Source organism: Marasmius oreades, chromosome 8, assembly GCF_018924745.1.
Source record: "Marasmius oreades isolate 03SP1 chromosome 8, whole genome shotgun sequence".
Lineage (NCBI taxonomy): Eukaryota > Fungi > Basidiomycota > Agaricomycetes > Agaricales > Marasmiaceae > Marasmius > Marasmius oreades.
This window is the reverse complement of record NC_057330.1, coordinates 1,706,000-1,724,156: the sequence shown is the minus strand read 5'-3', so window position 1 is coordinate 1,724,156 and position 18,157 is coordinate 1,706,000. Positions and strand designations below refer to the sequence as shown.

General features: G+C 48.4%; 6 protein-coding genes across 7 annotated transcripts; all 6 read left to right on the top strand.

Moving 5' to 3' along the window:
• The first annotated feature begins 1,264 nt into the window (after nucleotides 1–1,264).
• On the top strand, nucleotides 1,265–3,961 carry E1B28_012498 (uncharacterized protein). Its single transcript, XM_043157618.1, has 10 exons — nucleotides 1,265–1,656; nucleotides 1,716–1,853; nucleotides 1,915–1,974; nucleotides 2,028–2,176; nucleotides 2,236–2,617; nucleotides 2,686–2,907; nucleotides 2,958–3,072; nucleotides 3,128–3,362; nucleotides 3,428–3,607; nucleotides 3,679–3,961. Exons 1-10 carry the CDS (start codon nucleotides 1,323–1,325, stop codon nucleotides 3,721–3,723), a joined length of 1,860 nt encoding a protein of 619 aa, XP_043004985.1. The 5' UTR covers nucleotides 1,265–1,322; the 3' UTR covers nucleotides 3,724–3,961.
• A 58-nt stretch (nucleotides 3,962–4,019) lies between these two features.
• Nucleotides 4,020–4,689, top strand: E1B28_012497 (uncharacterized protein; the record flags this gene model as incomplete). The annotated part of the gene is made up of 4 exons (XM_043157617.1): nucleotides 4,020–4,180; nucleotides 4,236–4,365; nucleotides 4,420–4,588; nucleotides 4,649–4,689. The coding sequence occupies 4 exons, from the start codon at nucleotides 4,020–4,022 to the stop codon at nucleotides 4,687–4,689; spliced, it is 501 nt and encodes a 166-aa protein (XP_043004984.1).
• Nucleotides 4,690–5,254: 565 nt separating this feature from the next.
• Nucleotides 5,255–5,464, top strand: E1B28_012496 (uncharacterized protein; the record flags this gene model as incomplete). Its single annotated transcript, XM_043157616.1, has 1 exon — nucleotides 5,255–5,464. The coding sequence occupies one exon, from the start codon at nucleotides 5,255–5,257 to the stop codon at nucleotides 5,462–5,464; it is 210 nt and encodes a 69-aa protein (XP_043004983.1).
• Nucleotides 5,465–5,805: 341 nt separating this feature from the next.
• On the top strand, nucleotides 5,806–6,021 carry E1B28_012495 (uncharacterized protein; the record flags this gene model as incomplete). Its single annotated transcript, XM_043157615.1, has 2 exons — nucleotides 5,806–5,924; nucleotides 5,976–6,021. 2 exons carry the CDS (start codon nucleotides 5,806–5,808, stop codon nucleotides 6,019–6,021), a joined length of 165 nt encoding a protein of 54 aa, XP_043004982.1.
• A 408-nt stretch (nucleotides 6,022–6,429) lies between these two features.
• On the top strand, nucleotides 6,430–9,784 carry E1B28_012494 (uncharacterized protein). Of its 2 annotated transcripts, XM_043157613.1 has the most exons (11): nucleotides 6,430–6,663; nucleotides 6,712–6,758; nucleotides 6,808–6,972; nucleotides 7,028–7,377; nucleotides 7,433–7,856; nucleotides 7,910–7,998; nucleotides 8,064–8,232; nucleotides 8,285–9,121; nucleotides 9,182–9,342; nucleotides 9,394–9,481; nucleotides 9,542–9,784. In XM_043157613.1, exons 1-11 carry the CDS (start codon nucleotides 6,528–6,530, stop codon nucleotides 9,602–9,604), a joined length of 2,529 nt encoding a protein of 842 aa, XP_043004980.1. In that variant the 5' UTR covers nucleotides 6,430–6,527; the 3' UTR covers nucleotides 9,605–9,784. The 2 variants fall into 2 exon arrangements, with proteins under 2 accessions (XP_043004980.1, XP_043004981.1); XM_043157614.1 differs by having other exon boundaries at nucleotides 9,394–9,784.
• A 2,085-nt stretch (nucleotides 9,785–11,869) lies between these two features.
• E1B28_012493 (uncharacterized protein) lies at nucleotides 11,870–18,080 on the top strand. Its single transcript, XM_043157612.1, has 5 exons — nucleotides 11,870–13,015; nucleotides 13,067–13,914; nucleotides 13,962–14,756; nucleotides 14,812–15,892; nucleotides 15,986–18,080. The coding sequence occupies exons 1-5, from the start codon at nucleotides 11,993–11,995 to the stop codon at nucleotides 17,726–17,728; spliced, it is 5,490 nt and encodes a 1,829-aa protein (XP_043004979.1). The 5' UTR covers nucleotides 11,870–11,992; the 3' UTR covers nucleotides 17,729–18,080.
• Nucleotides 18,081–18,157: the final 77 nt, after the last annotated feature.

Genomic DNA, 18,157 nt, shown 5'->3' with positions numbered 1-18,157 from the left:
TCATTTTACCTTCACATACTGCACATCCACCGACGCTTTCCAATTCTGTACCGTGACGCTTGCAGACTGCAGTGGGTGCGGTTCTAGCCAGTGCGACCCCAAGTCCTTCCTCTCCGTCCCTAGACAGGGAGATCTCTGAGTCCGTCATCGTTTCATAGTTTTCAGATATCCGGCGCTCGGTTTCAGTGAGTACATTTTCCTATGCTGATTGATTAGAAGTTGCTTATAGTTGCTTCCCACAACCTCTAGACTCTATGTCCACTGAGCCTTACAGGACTGGCAGGGACTGGCTCAAGGTAAGGTGCGCCTAGGCGAAGTTCCCGGAGTGACACTTCCGGCAATAAAGCTTGCAATAAAGTTCGGATGTTGGTCCCTACTGTACTCCAGAACCGAAGATCCCTTCATCTTCCCGGATTCTGGTATACATATCCCAAAAAGTCATTTGAGAGTGGTACCGGAGTTTTGCCAGTTGAAGTGTGCTAACTGCAAGCCTTGAATACCTTCATTTGATTTCGTGGCCTCTCGAATCACATGAGGAATTTGCAGAAATAAGAGACTTTCTTTTGCAATAATGGTGTTCAGAGTGGCCGATTATGGAGTCGCTCGGGTAAACCGACCAGCGCTTCTCACGTCATCGATTATTTGACGGGTCTCTAACACGAAATAAGAAATGATATATTTTATTTATTTATGTACCAGCAGGGCACATGATCGACAGACAAAACGGGGTGTTCAAACGTTCAAATTAGCTGGCCTCAGCGAATTCATAATCGACCCACAATCGACCCATAATCGGCCACTCTAATGATTACTTTTGATCCGACTTTGATATGCAAGGAAAAGCTGTACCGTACGTTGCAGCTTTGCGTAGGGCTTGAAAGCGGCGAATTCGACTTTGGAGAATAAATCGTGGATAAGAGGTAGCGCCGTGGCGGGTATTTCGTACTTAACTCGTGCCTGATTACTTGGTGACAGCGGGCTTTTTGGCCACTAATACTGCCGGTGTAGGTGTGAATATTTTCCTCACTGCAAATACATGCATTGCAATCTGCAGCTGCATGACAGCAAGGTGCATAGTACATTCCTATTCCACTACATATATAGTACTCGCGAGTTTTCACTTACTAGGACCTTGGATTGTCCAACTACTACGTGTAACCGGTTTCCGTCGTGCGGTTGCACGGATAATGTTCGACATGTAGCATTCTTTGATTATCACAAGGCAGCAACGGGTCACCTGGTTGGAACTTCATTCATACATAAACCTGCCATGCCTTGGAGGACCACCTGTCAGGACTTTTATTCTTGTTCCTGCAATCGCCATGACCACTCTACCATGTAGTCTCACCCCGGGAATTCGCTTCTTATCCCGCTGGTCCTTCATCTTCTCTGCACCTTCCATCGTTTCTTATGCTGTCTACAAAACTGACCTCTTTATTAACTTCGATGTGCACCCGCCGTCCTGGGCTTTCGTCGCGTTCGCCCTCTTATGTCTTCCTGCCCTTCTCCTTGTTCACATCGTCTTGAGAGAGGCTCGACAAAGGTTCGAAGCTTATAAAATGGGCGCTCGACTCGTCCCTCGAGTTGTCGGAAACTGGCCTGGTAATTTGGACATCGTAATCGCGATGTATAAAAATTTCAAATATGGGTATCCTGGTGTGTCTTATTGGCCTTCTCTTTCTGTGCATGAGTTGTAATCCACAGCGTTCGTGCAGGTGACGGCCTTGCGGAGTTGTGCGAAACCAAAGGACCCGTTTATAATATGAACGTTCTGTGGAAAGACTTGATACTTACCACTTGTCCGGAACATATCCAGACAATTCTGGCCACCGACTTTAATAACTACGTTAAAGGTAAAAAAGTTCAATGTACCCGGCCCGTATCAGAGTCAGCTCAGTTTATGATCTCACATAGGTGAACGATTCCAGAGAAACATGAGAGACATGCTTGGAGTTGGAGTATTCAATGCAGATGGTATTTTACACCCGTTTCTTTTTTGTTTCTATCTTCCTGAAGTCTATCTACAGGGGAAATGTGGAAATTCCATCGTCAAATGACCAGGCCGTTTTTCACCCGGGATAGGATCAGTCACTTCGAACTATTCGATAAACACGCCGAGAGGGTCGTCGCTCTGATGAAGGACCGATTTCGTGAAGAGGTGCCTTTAGATTTCCAAGTGAGTGACTTCAAGATAATTATTCTCTCCGACACGCCGATCCACCATCTCTCGGACAGGACCTAATGGGCAAGTTCACTCTTGATTCCGCGACTGAATTCCTATTTGGTTCCTGCGTCGATAATCTGGCTTCGCCACTCCCTTACCCTCACCATGACACTTCCCATTTCCAATCCACTCGTGCGGACGAGTTCGCGAAAGCGTTCTTGGCGGCCCAAGAAGGTATCGCGACTCGCGAACGTGTCGGTCCTGTGTGGCCTTTGCTCGAGATTTTTAAGGACAGAGTCAAAGGGCCTATGAAAATCGTGTCAGGCTTTATTGATCCTATTATCGCTGAAGCGATTGCGAAGAAGAAGGCTGGATTGAGAGATTCAAAGGAAAATACTGATGACGTTGGTGAGGACGAAACGCTGTTGGATCATTTGGTCGATATTACGGATGGTAGGTCCCTTCTGTTTATCCTCTGAATTACTTGGTATGGAAAGCATTGACGCATCTCTCATAAACAGATCCTGTAATACTCAAAGATGCAACTTTGAATATACTGATAGCTGGACGTGACACAACAGCCGCCACACTTACATTCATTGTATACTTCCTGGCGACGCACCCGCACGTCGCTGCCCGTCTCCGAGAAGAGGTACTCCAAGCAGCTGGGACGGCTAATGATAGAAGGAACATTAGTTGGGAGATGGTCAAGGAGATGAAGTACCTGCGAGCTGTCATCAACGGTGAGAAGTTCACTTATTGCTCAGAAGCGGGTAACCCATATATACGCCAGAAACACTGAGACTATACCCGGTCGTCCCATTCAACATTCGAGAAAGCATCAACGCGACGACCTGGCCATCACCTGAACCAGGCAAACTACCGTTCTATATACCTGCTGGCTCAAAGTGAGTTCGACTTGCCTCGCCATGCGTTCATATCCCTATCTATTTGTGTGTGTAGGGTCCCGTACTCCGTTTTCTTGATGCACCGCAGGAAAGATTTGTGGGGACCTGATGGTATGTTCTCTCATTTTTGTCCTCAGTACGGAAACATTCCAGGATCAATGACATTACGCTTAGCCGATGTATACGACCCCGACCGCTTCTTAGACCAGCGTTTGAAGAAATATCTGACGCCCAAACCGTTCATCTTTTTGCCGTTCAACGCGGGACCCAGGATATGTCTGGGACAGCAGGTTTGCACCTGTTTCACTTTTCATTTCAGCCTTCTTACTAACTTCTTTTTTTACTCCACCTTTAGTTTGCATACAACGAAATGTCGTTGATGCTGATCCGCCTCCTCCAACACTTCCAAAGTTTTACGTTCCTTCCTGATTGCGTAACACCGGAATTCCAAACACCTGCTGAATGGGGAGGGTTACCAGGACGGAAGGGAATCGATAAGTTCTTCCCAAAGATGACGCTTACTATGTTTACTGGGGTGCGTTTTCTTCTTTTTGAACGAAAGCAGTGGCAGGCTCACCGAGATGGACGTCGATCTTCCGCGGACAGGGTGGATTGTGGATTAAAGCACAAGAATCTGACGGGGAAACATGATACATATGTGGAGCAAAGGCCACCAAGCACCAGCTTCATCTAGGTTGAAATGTGTCTGTTCGCATTGTGTGACGTCCTCGGTACGCCTCGGTACGAACTGCACTCTTCCGATTGCTGTAAGTATTATTATTCATCTATTTTTTGCTCCGAGTATCGTATCTTTTACTTTCTATACCCATGTAGTTGTCATGTAGTAAACGTCAATAGACATTGAAATATGTAACAGAATTTACGGCTATCAGAGGGCACTAATAAGTACGGTAGGGTTAGGTTGGTCAAGTTTACCTTCGGTCATCATGGCGTCTCGCTGCCTCTCTTCACTCACTCGAAAGACATTCGCTCAGTTGCAAAGACGTTGTATTTCAACCTCAACAATACTCAGAAATGAAGCTGTAACACCAATTATAGCAGGAACTCTACCTGCGCAGAAGAAGCCCATTGGCGGGTTTCGGGGCGGGTGAGCGTCCAGTCTACTCATGCGGACTCGGACTGGTGCTGAAATTTAAGGCAAGGATTGTGGGGTTTCTGTTCGGATTCTCACTAGCATCATCATTCGCCGCTTATCAACTGTTGGACGAGTATAAACAGGCGTCTGCTGCTTTACAAGCAAGCGTGGAGGAGTTGAGGGTCAGTACAGAGAAGGTGAGAGCTCCAAAATGATTTGCGTTTAACAAAAGCCACTGATGTCCGTTTCAGGTGACGACACAAGTGCGACGGATAGAAGCGGTGGAGAAAGACTTGAAAGCATTATCAGAATCGTCTGCGTCTAAAGAAGAGATTTCGCGTGTTCGTGCAGAGGTTAGGAAGCTCTATGATGGGTTGCATGTTGAATTCCTGGATCTACGGACACATGTTTGGGGGATCCGTGAGTGACTTGAGCCTGATACGGAGAATGAACGACTGATGACAGATCTGCTTTACATAGAACAAGATGTGCATGCGCTGACGAAGAAACAGCAGGTGTAGAGGATTGTCGAGGAGTCTCGGTCAGTATCCTACAAATTTCGAACAACTTGTTCTAGAGCTTGGGTGACTATGACAGTGCGAACATGCGATGGAATCCACCGTGTTCGTCCCAACTTATGACTTACCGTCTCTGCCAGGTTTGAGCGAATGAGAGGGACTTGTAACCCGTCCCGCCGGAAACGAAGGAGTTTAACACGCGATCCAAGTTATTCAGGCTCTCTCCTCTTCGCTGATCTCCGTTACAGTCCCTGTATGAGGTCCTTAACGAGCCTTAGCAATGGCCTTACGCTGCCACTCAATGCTTCCTAACATTGCCCTATCAGGACTGGTGCCTAGCCCATCTTTCCTGGTATAAAAGCCATGCCGTTTCATTCATTCCTTTCTCTTCCTTCCTTTCTACTCTTTGTTTTGCCGTCAAGACAGGTTCAAGTTCCCTTCTTTGGTTGCAGGCCTTTGTGCCTTTGTTTCAATCCTTTGGATCTTTTCTATATCCACAATACTTCCTCAAGGTTCATTCTCTCCATCCCCTCATCCGCACAATCCATTGACGCCCGGCATCCTCAGAATGTTATCACGTACCCATCTGAAGAGTAGAATCTGCCCAGACAAGTTGAGAGACTCTGTCGTTGGGTTTTTGGGCAATGCTGCTCAAAATGGTCTCGGAAACCCAGCTGAAACATGGACGTTTATCGACGTCCTTTCACAGGTTCACAGATATACCACCATCTCGTCTTTAGGATCCCAACTGTCTATTGCCGACCGAGGTAGTGCTTAAGAACCCGGGTCAACGCACGGTGCGTCTCATCTATTGGCATGCCCTCCACCGCAATTCAGGTTCCGTGGGGTGCAACGGTGGCCTGTTCGACGGTGAAAGCCGTCAATCCTGAAATTGCCGCGATCCAGCAACGTTGGGACCCCGCGTCGCCAAATGCAGTTCAAGTTAAAGTCAAATCGCCGAGGTGATCCCCTTCGGCTATCGAGTCTGGAACGTGTAAACCGTTGGTGTCAATGGGTGTATCCATACCTTGAGGCTTTTGGTGTCAGATGCGACCGAGCATACCATTAAGGCTCCTGTTACTGGTACACTGGTAACATAATGGCATGGCAACACCGGTAATGGCGATAACACTGATAATACTGGGATTTGCGTTCCAGTTACCGTTAACTGCTGGTTCTACGGCAACATTGACCGGTCGTGCTCCCACTATTGCTGTAGGCGTACCATCTGATACAGGGTAAGTTTCTTTACCTACCATTTTCAAGACGCTCGAATTCATTTTCCTTAGGTTCAACTCTGGTACCCATCACCGGAAACCTTCAAACCTTCACTAGAACTCTGAAACCAGTCCGCATCTGCCGTATCCAAAGGCGGGAAATGTTTCCAGGTCGACATAAATGTAGCTCCCATGGTCGTGCGACGTTCAATGCAACAAGCGTGCGAACGCAGCTAGTGGAGGTGGATTTACAGTTGGGGAATGTGATCATGGGCCAACAGAATAACGACTGCAGAGCTGCTATTCAGGCGTAGTGGTGGACATGTCTTTTTTCCTTCCAATACCGACGCGTTACCTACTTCTAACATGTACACACACCAGGTGGCAGGCAGTAACAAACCAGTATTAGTGAAATACTGAGGTTACATGAAAGATGAGGGAACCGTCTCACAAAAAGTTGATTATTCCATAAAGGGATGGCGCATATATATTCATCAGTATCAGATGAAAAGCTTCATAGTTGTGGCTCGGTCCGGCCTCAACCTTCGACCGCTTAATACGGTCACGAGATCAGCGGTAGTAGGACTCGTGTGAAAGAAGCGAGCGTTGCTCTCGTCGTCTTCGATGGCTCCAAAACGCGCCGCGGAGGACAACAACAGCTTTCGTGCACGGAAGAAACAGAAACTCAGTGAAGTTCGTCAAATAGCTGTTCAAGACCAAAATGGCTCCATTACCAACCTTGGTCCTGTTATCCATGACAGTAAGTACAACCAACAAGAGACTAGAACCGGGGTTTGATATATTGTAGGCATGAAGAACCTTCCTGGTGCTATTGACGTTGAAAAGTTTGCGGAGGTCTGTCAACTCATTGTTCGGTCTATATGCAGTCTCATCATATGTTTAGAGCCGTTCATATGAAATCAATGCGATGCAAAACGCTATCAAAACCGCTAGCACATCTTCTACTCATCGCGCGTGGCAACTTTTACCAAGGCATCTGCGGCGGAGGGCAGCTAGTCATGATCCACGAAGGGTACCAGTAAGATTGAGGGCAAAGGCCAAGGCCGAGGTGAAATCACTCCATTGATCCTCGTTAGGGATATTCTCAGTTTCCTTTGCCACAGATGGATCCAGTGAAGAAGAAAGCCCAAGGTCGATCTAGACCCAAACTTGGGAAATCGAAACGTCTCCCAAAAAGTCAGGTTTTTTTGAAACGACAACGCGATAAACGGTGGCTCGAATCCCACATCTGGCACGCGAAACGCATGCACATGAAGAATATGTGGGGATTTAGACTCGCTATTACACCTACCGAAAAGTCATTTCGGCCATCTCACCGCGCCTCAAAACACGGTTCTATTCTGCACGATGCATCCTATCAAAGTCTTATTGAGTTGAGAGGACCTCAAGCAACCCTTCGATTGATTTTTGAGATGGTTTGTGATTGTGTGAATGTGGATCCGACGAAGAAACGGTACGGTTCTGTGCATCTGCAAAACAAGGGCGCTGGTTTCATCCAGGGTTCATAGATTCATCGATGGCTCTCGAACCGTGGAAGCGGACTTTTACCAGCCCGGCTTTTACCCATTCAAGCTCATTGGTCCAGTCATAATTCTTTGGCGCCCTCCTCCTCCTCCCCCTCCGCAAGAAACCTCGGGGTCGCAAGGAAAGAAGGGCAAGGGCAAGGGCAAAGCAAAAGCAAAAGCAAAAGCAACTCCTCAAGATGAACTGACAAGAACAGCTTGGATATTTTGCCACCCTGGCCTATTTGAGGACGTCTTCACTGCGTTGCGTACCGCTACCTCCATAGCTCTTTCCTCGACTTCCAAAGTGGAAGTAGAGCTTGCAGATCTGCGAGGCCAGCTGAATGTCTTCGAACTGATGGGGCCAAAGTCTTGTCAAGTTTTGAAAGGGGCTCTTTCGCCCGTGATGGATGATGCAGAGTTCAAACAAGTTTGTGGCTTTGCATGACTCCGGATCTACTTGGCTAACGACAATGCCCTTAGTTCTGGGATTACCTGGGCAAGATACAAAATTCAGGCTCTCTACCTCGAAATATGGTCGTTGGCTTCAAGGTTCATGATCCACGTTTAAAGTACATCGTTTTTCAATCTCTCGTAAGCTTAACCCCCCTCTGAAGCTGAGCGATTATGTTCCCAGTTTCCCTCCCAAGAATTCTAAACCTCAAAATTCCAACCAGCCGTCGTTCTCTTCGTCTACATACCCAACCTCAGCTCTTGCGCGAAGCGATTTATGGGACGAAACAACCCGCGTGAAGTTAAAGCAACCCAGGTTCAAAAAGCAGGATCTAGATGAGCGGAGGGCCAAGGTATTCACTTCCACATCTTTTTTCTTCCTTCGCACGACTAACTCTTTCAAAGAGCCACCTTATCCCCGGCACTCCACTTTCCTCGCTCCCGCAAGACGACTGTGTGCCTCTCATGCTGATTCAAACATCCATCGTAGCTTCCGAACAAGATACAGAGGGCGTCCACGGTTTCACACTCCTATTACCTGCAGGATGGTCAATGGCATTCCTTTCATCTCTTATCCACACCGGTACTCGTGTCGGTGGTCAGCGGGAACGTGCACATCAGGCTTTCGAGGCTGGTCGACCGTATTTTCCTAGAGATTTTCCCGGAACGGATCTGTATAGCTTGCATACTAGAGAGACCGAAGAGGATGAGAAGGCGAAATGGGAGAGAACACCACCTGCGAAGAAACCAAACTATGAAAAGTTGGGGACGAGAAGCCCGTGGAGAGCGGATTGGGAGGTTGTGTTGGGGTTGAATACCAAAGAAGGTGCAAAGAAGAACGGAGCAGGTTTCCTCAGTACACAGCGGGAACCTGAACTCGAACATGAGTCGGGGAATAACGACATGGATGTGGACAAAAGTGTAGAAATCGAATATGACATCCCGCCTTGGGTACTTCGCGGGAAAGGTCTTCTGGAGGCGGTGTCGAGGGATGTCAACGTCGAAGGGGTTCCAGGTGCAGCAGCAATTGCACTGCATACCGCCATCGAAAACGCTAGGAAGAATCACCATCTCGATTTACTTCCTCCAGAAATGACCCCCGAAATCTTGTTGAAGAGTGCTCTAGTAACGATCAAGCTCAGTCCTTGCGGCAGAGGCGCGCCTACCGATTTAGCAGTTATTAGCTCCATACCGGACGCAGAGGTCAAGGACTGTTTACTCCTGCGAAATGACGCGGGAAAGGTGAGAAAGACGCGTTTCTAAGTTCCCGGATGCCTGCTTTGTGACTAAATACATTGGTAGCTTACAAATGCAAACACGACCGACACTGCGTCCAATCCCTCCACGGACTCGATCATAGGATACGTTACAACAGGAGGGTTTTCTCTATCTCGAGGTGAAGGGTTTGCGATCGGATGTATTTCACTTGTCAAGTATCTCGAGCTGAAACGTCAAAGGGATAGGTATGGTTTGCAAAACCAAACCATTATTTTTCAGCTAACGTCCGTTTTTAGGTTGCTTGAGAGTGCTGATGTCAATAAGGACCGTAGATCTCGGTTGTTTGTCAAAGTGAGAGAACGAGATGGACAACAGTGTAGATTGGCGAGTGTTACTCCGGTGCATTGATTAGTCCTGTTCAATGTAATCAACTTGTCATCACAGTCTGGCGCAGTCGCAGTTATCATTATTCCAGTCAAGTTTTTGGAAACGTACAAATATATATGAGTGTCAAACTCAACCAGAACGCACTCGTGGCTTGCTATCCTTTTCGTTCAACATTCCCATCACGACGTTCAGCACACCAAAAGCTCATTTATCTTTGGTGCCCGCCGTACAGTCCGTCGCGAGTGCAAAGTACTGAACCAGGCCTCAAACGCCCAAGGGGAGTGCACACTGGCAGTCCGGATCCTAAAAGTTTTCCGGTTTACAACTTTGGTTGCCATACGTTTTTTGTCCTCTCTCTAGTCCTTTCCTTCGTAGAAAACATGTGATGGATTGCCCGTGGAAAACAGGATATCGACGAAAAGGAAGCCAAATTTATATGTAAGCATCTATCATCGTCCAAATGTGATTTTTCACGCCGTGTCAGGATCCACAGACGGAATGTTATTGCAAAGTGAGAAGAAGTCCACTCTCGTTGCTTAAACATTAACATTTGCGCTATGCCTTTGTACCGTGAGGTAAGACATGGTCCGACCTGGCTTCAATACTGCAGAGGAAGAGGTAATTTTGATTTGTGTTTCTTACCGGATTGCCGGATACTCCAGGACAATGGCAGCTGGTAATCCGAGAGGTGTTAGATTGTGCTCATTGAGGACAAACCAAGTCAGTTACCTCCGGTTAGTGGTCCATAACCTCACAAGTCCCAATATAGAGCTTTTACAGGGAATGTCAAGATCGAGTCAAGATTCGTTTTCTGAACATGTGTTTCGCTTATCGCCTCAGTTGGCATTTGCTTGGTCCCGTCTACTTACCGGCTTTGGCTCGTATAATACAGGTTTGAACTGCATCTCAAGGAGTCACACTCATACTTCAAAAGGCGTCCGCCGATCGTCCCCAACGCTTCCTCCCGACTCCAACGGTCCTGCAGCGCAGCTTAAAAGTTTGTTCGTTTACTTCTGCGGCATGTCATGTTTAACTTATCTCCTTACAGTCACCGTGTACAGTAGCTGTGAATGCAGCAATAAGCGGTTCACAGACCTGAAAGGGCATGCAGACTCACATTTGAGCTGTGAAGTAGTCCTTTAGCCTCGAAGCTCGGACAGCAATGCAACTCCTTTCCTCGTCCCCACTTGGCAGGATGCAACTAATACAGAGCATTGCAAAAATCATCTCTCAAGACCCATATGGCAATACAGTGAGTATGTACTACTTTGACTATGGAGTTGAGTTGGGTAAGTTGGTGTTTCTTTTAGCCTGAACGTAACAGAACAGCACTATCCTGAGATCCCAAGTGCAGTTTCTCTCCTTCTGACCCACCACCGGAAACATTTATCAACCCTCTTTCTCAGCTTCCTCTGCGACGTCAGTTTCTCCTCGGGACCTGTGGCATCAGCGCTGCCAGGTCCCACGATCTCTCAGCGAGTCTTGAAGCTTGAAGCTTGAAGCAAGTTGAAGTCTTCCCCGTCTCTCACCTCGATTGTCAAACGTGAGCACGTAAGGTTCAGACAAATAGACTCTTGCTTTTACGCTTTCGAAATGACAAGGTTCTCACATGTCCGATGGTTCGGGCGATAGTTTAGTTATGATTGGCTATGCACAGAACCAATCGGAACGCGGAATGATCGTCCAATCAAGCTTTCTTCCGAACTCCGAAATGGGTATGTGACCCACGGAGAACGCTGAGTCCAGGGACTCTCCACGCGCGTGGAGACGGGAGAGACGGGAGATGGATTCATGCTGTCTCCAAACACAGAATGGAATTCGTGGAGATCTACTTCCCACTCCTAAGTTCGTTGGTTTGACAGTCTCCACAGCTTTCAACTCCGAAACGAGGTGTGAATATGTTGAACATGTATCTTATTGGGTCCTTTGTTGTGGACCCATAAGGACGTGCTCTTATTGGCTCAGATGAAAGGTCTAGACCGCTCTAGACCTATGGGCGCTACTAATGGCCGAGATGCCTGGTATTCACTCCTTTCTTTTTTAACATCTGTTGGTCGCCTGGTCTCGGTTTCAAGGAACGGACACGCCGCAATTAGTCTGTATGGGGCGGAAAATGTCCAAGGGGGCGTTCCAGCTTGGACACAACTGATTTCTTCTCGTACGTGTCAGTGGGTATTGTTTTTGCAGACTGGGTCTAAGGGACTTCTGGGCGATCGCAAGACATCGGAACAAAGTGAGGCGAGAATGAGAGAGAGTAGCTTCAAAAGAGAGAGTAGCTTCGGAAATACACCGTATACACCGTAGAGTCTAGAAGATAGCCACGTGACTGAGCGACCCCCCGGAACGAGGAGTTATGACGTCATCGGCTGGTGGGATATGTTGCCAAATATCCCTTTCCAACGTATTTCCTCACATACTCCCATCTATCTAATAATATTTTCATTTCATTTCATTATTCCTTCTTTTCCTTCCCTTTCCCCATCACACCGTCCGAACAATCTTCATTTTATGGATTCCTCTGCAGTCGCTCATGTAGCCCATGACGATGCAGACAACACCGACGATTTCGCAAAGGCCATCCAACAACGTTCTTTCGGTCCAGTTCCATCGTCCATCTTGACCAACTTCGACCCTGTACTGCCGTCGCCGAAGAGTAAGACTGTCCAAGGTCCAGCATCTGCAGGCACGGATGGGAGCCCGGGCGGCGGGAGCGCTGGTCCCAGTGCAGCAGCTCTGTTGTTGTCGAAACAAATTCAGTATCCTCCGGAACGTTTCCAAAGTGTCAACCCAGCCGACCTTGAGACTATGGACGCCTTCATTATTGACATTCGTCCACATGCAGCCTATGCATCGGCTCGAATCCCCAATGCACTTTCATTATCGGTCCCATCGACGTTGTTAAAACGACCCTTATTTTCACTCCATCGGCTGGCTGCGATGCTACCATCCTCAACGGCGAGACAACGGTTTAGCAAATGGAGAGAGGCCAAGAGCATCGTTGTGTATGATGCCGACACCAGCGGTGTCGTGCCGGGCGGTACCTTACCGGAAGGAAGCAACATTTTGGGGTTGTTGAGAAAGTTCGCCAACGATGATTCTGCAGAACGATTTGAAGGACAGCTATGTTGGTTGAAGGGTGGTTTTCAGAGAGTGTGGAGAGAACGGAGGCATCTTGTCGATACAAGACCACCAACGCTCGACGACGAAGAAGAAGAAGAGAGTCACAATACCATAGACATGAAGAATCATGCTACTGACATTGCTGGCTTTAGCGCAATGGCTGGAGGTGTCGCTAGTGCTGGTACTAATGCAGCCTTCGCTACTGGGCCCTTACGACCACACAGTCTCCTTTTGTCCGCCTTCGAATCTTCCTCCACGATACCCCGTGCTCAACGAACATTGCCTACACCGTCAGTTCCTGGCCGTCGCGACTCTAGGCGACCCACATTGTCGTCGATGGGCTACAATCCGATGTCGATGGCTGCGAATCCCTTCTTCGATGCGGTAAGACAGAATACAGAGTTATCACAGGTGAGATTTTTGTCCATACTTGTGCTTACCAACCCCTGCTCATTATGACAGGGCATCACCGAGCGCATACCCTTGCGACTACCGAAGCGAGTTCGACGACGTATTCAGGAATTACCATTTCAGTGGTTAAAGGACATTGGAAGGAGGGCTGATGCTACGAACGATCTATCCTCCACTTCAGAAGCATCTGATTATGGATTCGAATATTCCGACTCGGATGAAAGTGTCGGTTGTACACAACAGTCCAACATTTCATTCGGTGACGCTAGTAATATCCCTGTGAGAGTAGATGATGTCAAAGACGACCAAGAAGTATCTTTATCATCGAAAGCAACTGATACCGCGATCGTATCATCTAGTTCAGCCAATACATCCAATAACTCACCCAGTTCAGATTCAATGAACCTTTCCGATTCTCTCTCCCTCCAATCACCAGGCGTTGGACAGAACAATTCGACTTTCAATAGCTCGCTTTCCCCCGATCCAGAATTGCCTTCAAGCTCACCGGAATCGTCAGACCTCTCATCAAATCCAGATCCAGTCTTGGTCGATGAGGGAATGGATAATCTTGCCATTCAATTTTACAGGATCGAGCTAGCTGAGCAAAAGCGGTTGATGGGTATCATGCAACATCATTCGAAGGAGAGTGAAATGCAGAATAAGAGAGCGTTGGTGCAAACTCAGAAGTGGAAGGGTCAGACTCCATCCAATAGTGTGAACATGGAAGGCGACCGGCAACATGCGCAGAGTTCTGGGGATGTGGATATGGAGGTTGATTCCATCCAAGAGACAGAACCGAAGATTGCAGCAGAGTCCACTAGAAGAAGGACGATGAGTTCGCCAACGGTATCCTTTCCTTATAGCATCACGGCTGGCGTTGAGAAGGGTGCTAAGAATCGGTGTGTAATGTGCTCTCTGTTTGTCATAAACTCATGAACGATCATAGGTACCGTCACATTTGGCCATTTGAACATGCTCGCGTAAAGCTCTATCAACGGCGGCCAGATGAAATTGCTTCTGGTTCCGATCACGACACTTCAAAGTTGATATCTTCGCTCCCTCCTCCTTCATCGATCCCCTCTACCTTTTCATCATCAGCCAAACCCCTCATTCCTTTCCCTAGTTCAAATCCAGGCACAGTGCCCCCGTCTGGATCTAATATATCCCAACCTTCTCTCACCGCACCCTCGGCGCAAAACGCCCCGCGATTTTTCGGAATGAACCTCGGTGGGATTGTTGCTCCTAGTGGGCCACTCACTGGACCGATATTTGTACCTGAAAGAAGTTCAAGCCCCTCTAAACCGTCTTTAGCATGTGGTAATACTCCAGGGTTCACACTCACCTTACCAATGAAGAGTAAACGCACTTCAAGCCCTCGTCCTCCTCCGAATCCCAAGCCTTCGATGTCTTTAACACTACCTGGTGAAGTGGGTGCAAGCTCACTACCTTCGTCGTTCACACAGTACCGCAATGCAAATACAGTCGGTACTGGAGAAGAGTCAACGGCTACCGAAAGTGAGCGGGAAAGCGGTACTGACAAGACACACAATGGTGTTCCAAGTGTACCACGTAAGAAGGACAACTCAGCGGAGCGGAAGAGGAAGGAAGAGGCTACCAGGCAATGCGTGAAGGAGCCATATGACGACTATGTGAATGCGAGTTATGTTCAACCGCTTTGTACCACTAGACGGTATATCGCTACCCAAGGACCTTTAGAGGCTACGTTTGTTGATTTTTGGACGTCAGTCTAACTGTGCTTGTTTATTTTCGTTTTACTAATGGTCATTAACTTCTAGCCTCGTTTATCAACAAAACGTACATGTTATCGTCATGCTCACGCGTGAAGTTGAGGGATCCATGGTGAAGTGTGGCGCTTACTGGAAAGACGAGTGGTACGGCCCTTTGCAGCTCAAGCTGGTCAGCATTGAAGGCAAAGTTGAAAACGAACAAGAGCCCCGGATGAAAAGTGGCAATGAAGGGCCAGCAGCGGGAGGCTTCTATTTTCCCGCCATGCCTGAACCTGAGGCGGAAGAACAGAAAGGCAAGACCAAGAAGAAGTCGAAGAAGGTCACAATCAAAGATAAAAAGGATTGCTCTGAGAAGGGGAAGAAGAGTAAATCAAAATCTTTCTCCACACGCTCTACCTCTCATCCTTTTACCTCGCATGATGATCATCTACTTTCACAGTCTGACTTGCCGATCATAAAACGTACCTTCGAGCTTCGACATACAGGACATCCTGATGTCCCTCCTAGACGGATCGTACACTTTCAATACTTGGACTGGCCGGACATGAATGTCCCAGATGACCCCAGGGGTGTGTTGGGGTTGATCAAGGAGGTGGACTCGGCCGTCAAAGAAGCCGATATACTTGAGCCCCACCCTGATAGTGTCACGTCTGAAGATGCGGACTCGAACAAATCCGATTCTTCGCCAACGAAAGCCACGGGCGTCAGGTTTTTCGAGGTGAATCATCCAAGGAAGCATTCTCGGAAACCTTCAGATCAGGAAATTGATAGGCTCACGGGGGTCGCAAAGCATGCGTTGGGAAGGGAAAATGCTCCTGTACTGATGCACTGTTCTGCTGGTGTCGGTCGAACGGGAGGGTTTATCGCTATTGATGCTGTCCTGGACGGGGTAAGGAGGGAGATACGAAGAGTTAGAACAGCTGAGAAACAGGCAGCTCAAAAGTTGGACAATGCCCGAAAAGCGCTTGTGGCCCGAACTGCGGATAATATCAGCATGGATGCTGAGATGAATGACTCGAGTCCGAGTGGCAGTGGAGATGTAGATATGGCCGACGCGACGATTGAAACAGTGCCGATACCAGCAGGACATGGGACAGATATTTTGCACGTCGCTGTGCATCGTGAGATGGTACTGAATGAAGTGTTTCCTTCCTCTTCATTTGTGAGCAAAGCGGGCTAATTACGTTTTTTTCCCCTTTTCTTTCCCTCTTCATCTCTTTAGGGTCCCAATCCTCATACAGGTCGTCGAAGCAAGCCTGCCGGTAACGGACCACAAACCCCGATGCCGATGCAAGTGGATCCCATGTCGTCGAATGTTGAGACGCAGGAGAAGATGAGGAAGAAACAACGAGAGGAGGCAGATACGACGACGAGAATTTGGAGTCAGGATGTGTCTGATCAAACAGGACATTACGGGAGTGCCACCCGAGTCTCGCAAGTCGGAGATTTTACTGAGCATGGCGTCGGTTCTGGTTCTGTTATATTACCTCCCTCGTCGACATCTTCCACGGTGCAAGCGGCTATCGATTCAGAAATATCTTCAGCTTCTGATGACTCCTTCGGTTTTCCCAGTGGCTTTGACGTGAGGTTTTCCGGCAAGGGTACCTCAGCCGTTATCAGATCTTCACAATTGACGCAGAAGAGTATGGATGGTTCGGCAACTTCGTTATCGACGGGTAGTGGTAATGTGAATGCGCACGGGAGGGCCAAGGGCCACGGTCGAACATCATCATCTGTGGCGGAAGCTGATCTCAAAGCACGTTCGGCATTCCGTGACCGTACGTCCTCAGCACCATCAAGTCGGCCAGCAGCAGAAGCAGCTTTTGCTACCGTTGAGGGGACTAATCGCAAGCCCTTTGCCGCATCCACTACTTCTCGCTCTCCCGCCTCTCCTGCTCCCTGGGTATTGACTGAGGCTGAGAGGAGAGCCGATTCTTCACCTGCGCCTTCTTTGGCAACGGATGCACCCCCGCCATCTAGATCGCTTTCCCCAATTCAGCCGCATGCTAACGCGTCATGTCTGTCTAGAGTAAGTAGTATTCACACCAGCACGAGTGGCAGCAACAGCGGCGCTACAGGCCTTCGTCGCCAAATAGCGAATAGAGGGTTGGATTCCCCTCCCACCGTCGGTTCAAGTGCCGAGTCAGGTTCAGGCTCAGGAGCTGCCTCGGTACCGTCAACTACGGGGAGTGGATCTAGGAATTGGTCGGGTACAGGTTCCGTGTCCGCATCTGGTTCACGGTCGAGGTCGATGTCGACCTCTCCTCCAGAGGCTGGCGTTCCTCCAACTGCCAGCACGGCTGACGTTGGTTCAAAATCGCTACTGGGGTTCAACAAAAAGCTGGACAAGGTTGCTTTGGAGGCAGTGACATCAAAACTGAAAAGTACCGAGCTTCAGCGGGCCGCCTTTGATTACAACGAGCCTCGGCCTCTTCACCAACATGATTCCCCCTTGGCCTTGAGTATGTTCAAGATGCCGCTGTGGGAGGTTGTGCAGGACATGCGGGAGCAGCGGATGAGTTTGTGCCAGAGCTTGAGGCAGTATGTCTTTGTCCACGCGGTTGTTATCGAGGGCGCGTTGATGATATTGGACGAGGAGAATGAGAAGGATGGCCAACCCCGGAAAAAGTGGTCGCACAAGAGCAAGAGTAGAAGAAAAGCTTCGAACAAGAAATCTGTTGTTGACAAATTCAGGTCTGACGTACTATTGCCGAAGTCGAAGACTTCGACTGACGCCTCGTCATTCACCTCTTCGATTCGCTCAAAGACCAATAGTGGTGGTTCGGGCAGATCTTCGGGTACGACGGGGAGCAAGCGTCAAGCAACCCCTACGGAACTTCCGCAAGTGGATAAGAAAGGCGGACAGCTTCTTCACAAGAAACCCAGCCTCAAGCGCAAACCAAATACATCGAGTGACGAGTCTCTACCCTCTCAGCAGGCTCTGCAACACTTTTCGCCGTCATGAGTTCTGGCTCCTATGGACGGCTGGTTCTCGTGTTCAGGCCTTCAGAACCAAATATGAGAACCGAAATAGACCCCTGTTGTTTACCGTAGAACCCTCTGCCTTCTTTCGTACCTTTTTTCTCTCTTTTTTAGGTTCTCCCCTTGCTTGGGGATGTCGTTTATCTTTGGTTTTCATCTTGTTTCCGGTCTCCACTTTGCATAATCGTAAACTGATCACCCGCACAATCCAAATCGTATATCGCAACGCCATCTCATCATTTTTCACTTGGATATCACTGTTAAATAGGTTCTGCTTGTATAATATATCCCAGATTCAATACGTCTGCATCACTTGTTCTAATCTACGTCGTGGAGTCAGAATTCTGCAAATTAACAATAGCTGGCAGAGAGAATTGAGTTACATAATTAGGAGCGGACCGTCCGCATCGAA

What these genes read in the sequence shown, in the direction of transcription:
- E1B28_012498 (XM_043157618.1), top strand. Translation starts at nt 1,323, where the DNA reads ATGACCACTCTACCATGTAGTCTCACCCCGGGAATTCGCTTCTTATCC. An exon ending in TTTCAAATATGGGTATCCTG is followed by an intron (nt 1,657 to 1,715) that starts GTGTGTCTTATT and finishes GCGTTCGTGCAG; the next exon opens with GTGACGGCCTTGCGGAGTTG. An exon ending in TATATACCTGCTGGCTCAAA is followed by an intron (nt 3,073 to 3,127) that starts GTGAGTTCGACT and finishes TTGTGTGTGTAG; the next exon opens with GGTCCCGTACTCCGTTTTCT.
- E1B28_012494 (XM_043157613.1), top strand. Translation starts at nt 6,528, where the DNA reads ATGGCTCCAAAACGCGCCGCGGAGGACAACAACAGCTTTCGTGCACGG. An exon ending in CTGAAACGTCAAAGGGATAG is followed by an intron (nt 9,343 to 9,393) that starts GTATGGTTTGCA and finishes GTCCGTTTTTAG; the next exon opens with GTTGCTTGAGAGTGCTGATG. An exon ending in ATGGACAACAGTGTAGATTG is followed by an intron (nt 9,482 to 9,541) that starts GCGAGTGTTACT and finishes TTGTCATCACAG; the next exon opens with TCTGGCGCAGTCGCAGTTAT.
- E1B28_012493 (XM_043157612.1), top strand. Translation starts at nt 11,993, where the DNA reads ATGGATTCCTCTGCAGTCGCTCATGTAGCCCATGACGATGCAGACAAC. An exon ending in AGAATACAGAGTTATCACAG is followed by an intron (nt 13,016 to 13,066) that starts GTGAGATTTTTG and finishes TCATTATGACAG; the next exon opens with GGCATCACCGAGCGCATACC. An exon ending in TCGCTGTGCATCGTGAGATG is followed by an intron (nt 15,893 to 15,985) that starts GTACTGAATGAA and finishes TCATCTCTTTAG; the next exon opens with GGTCCCAATCCTCATACAGG.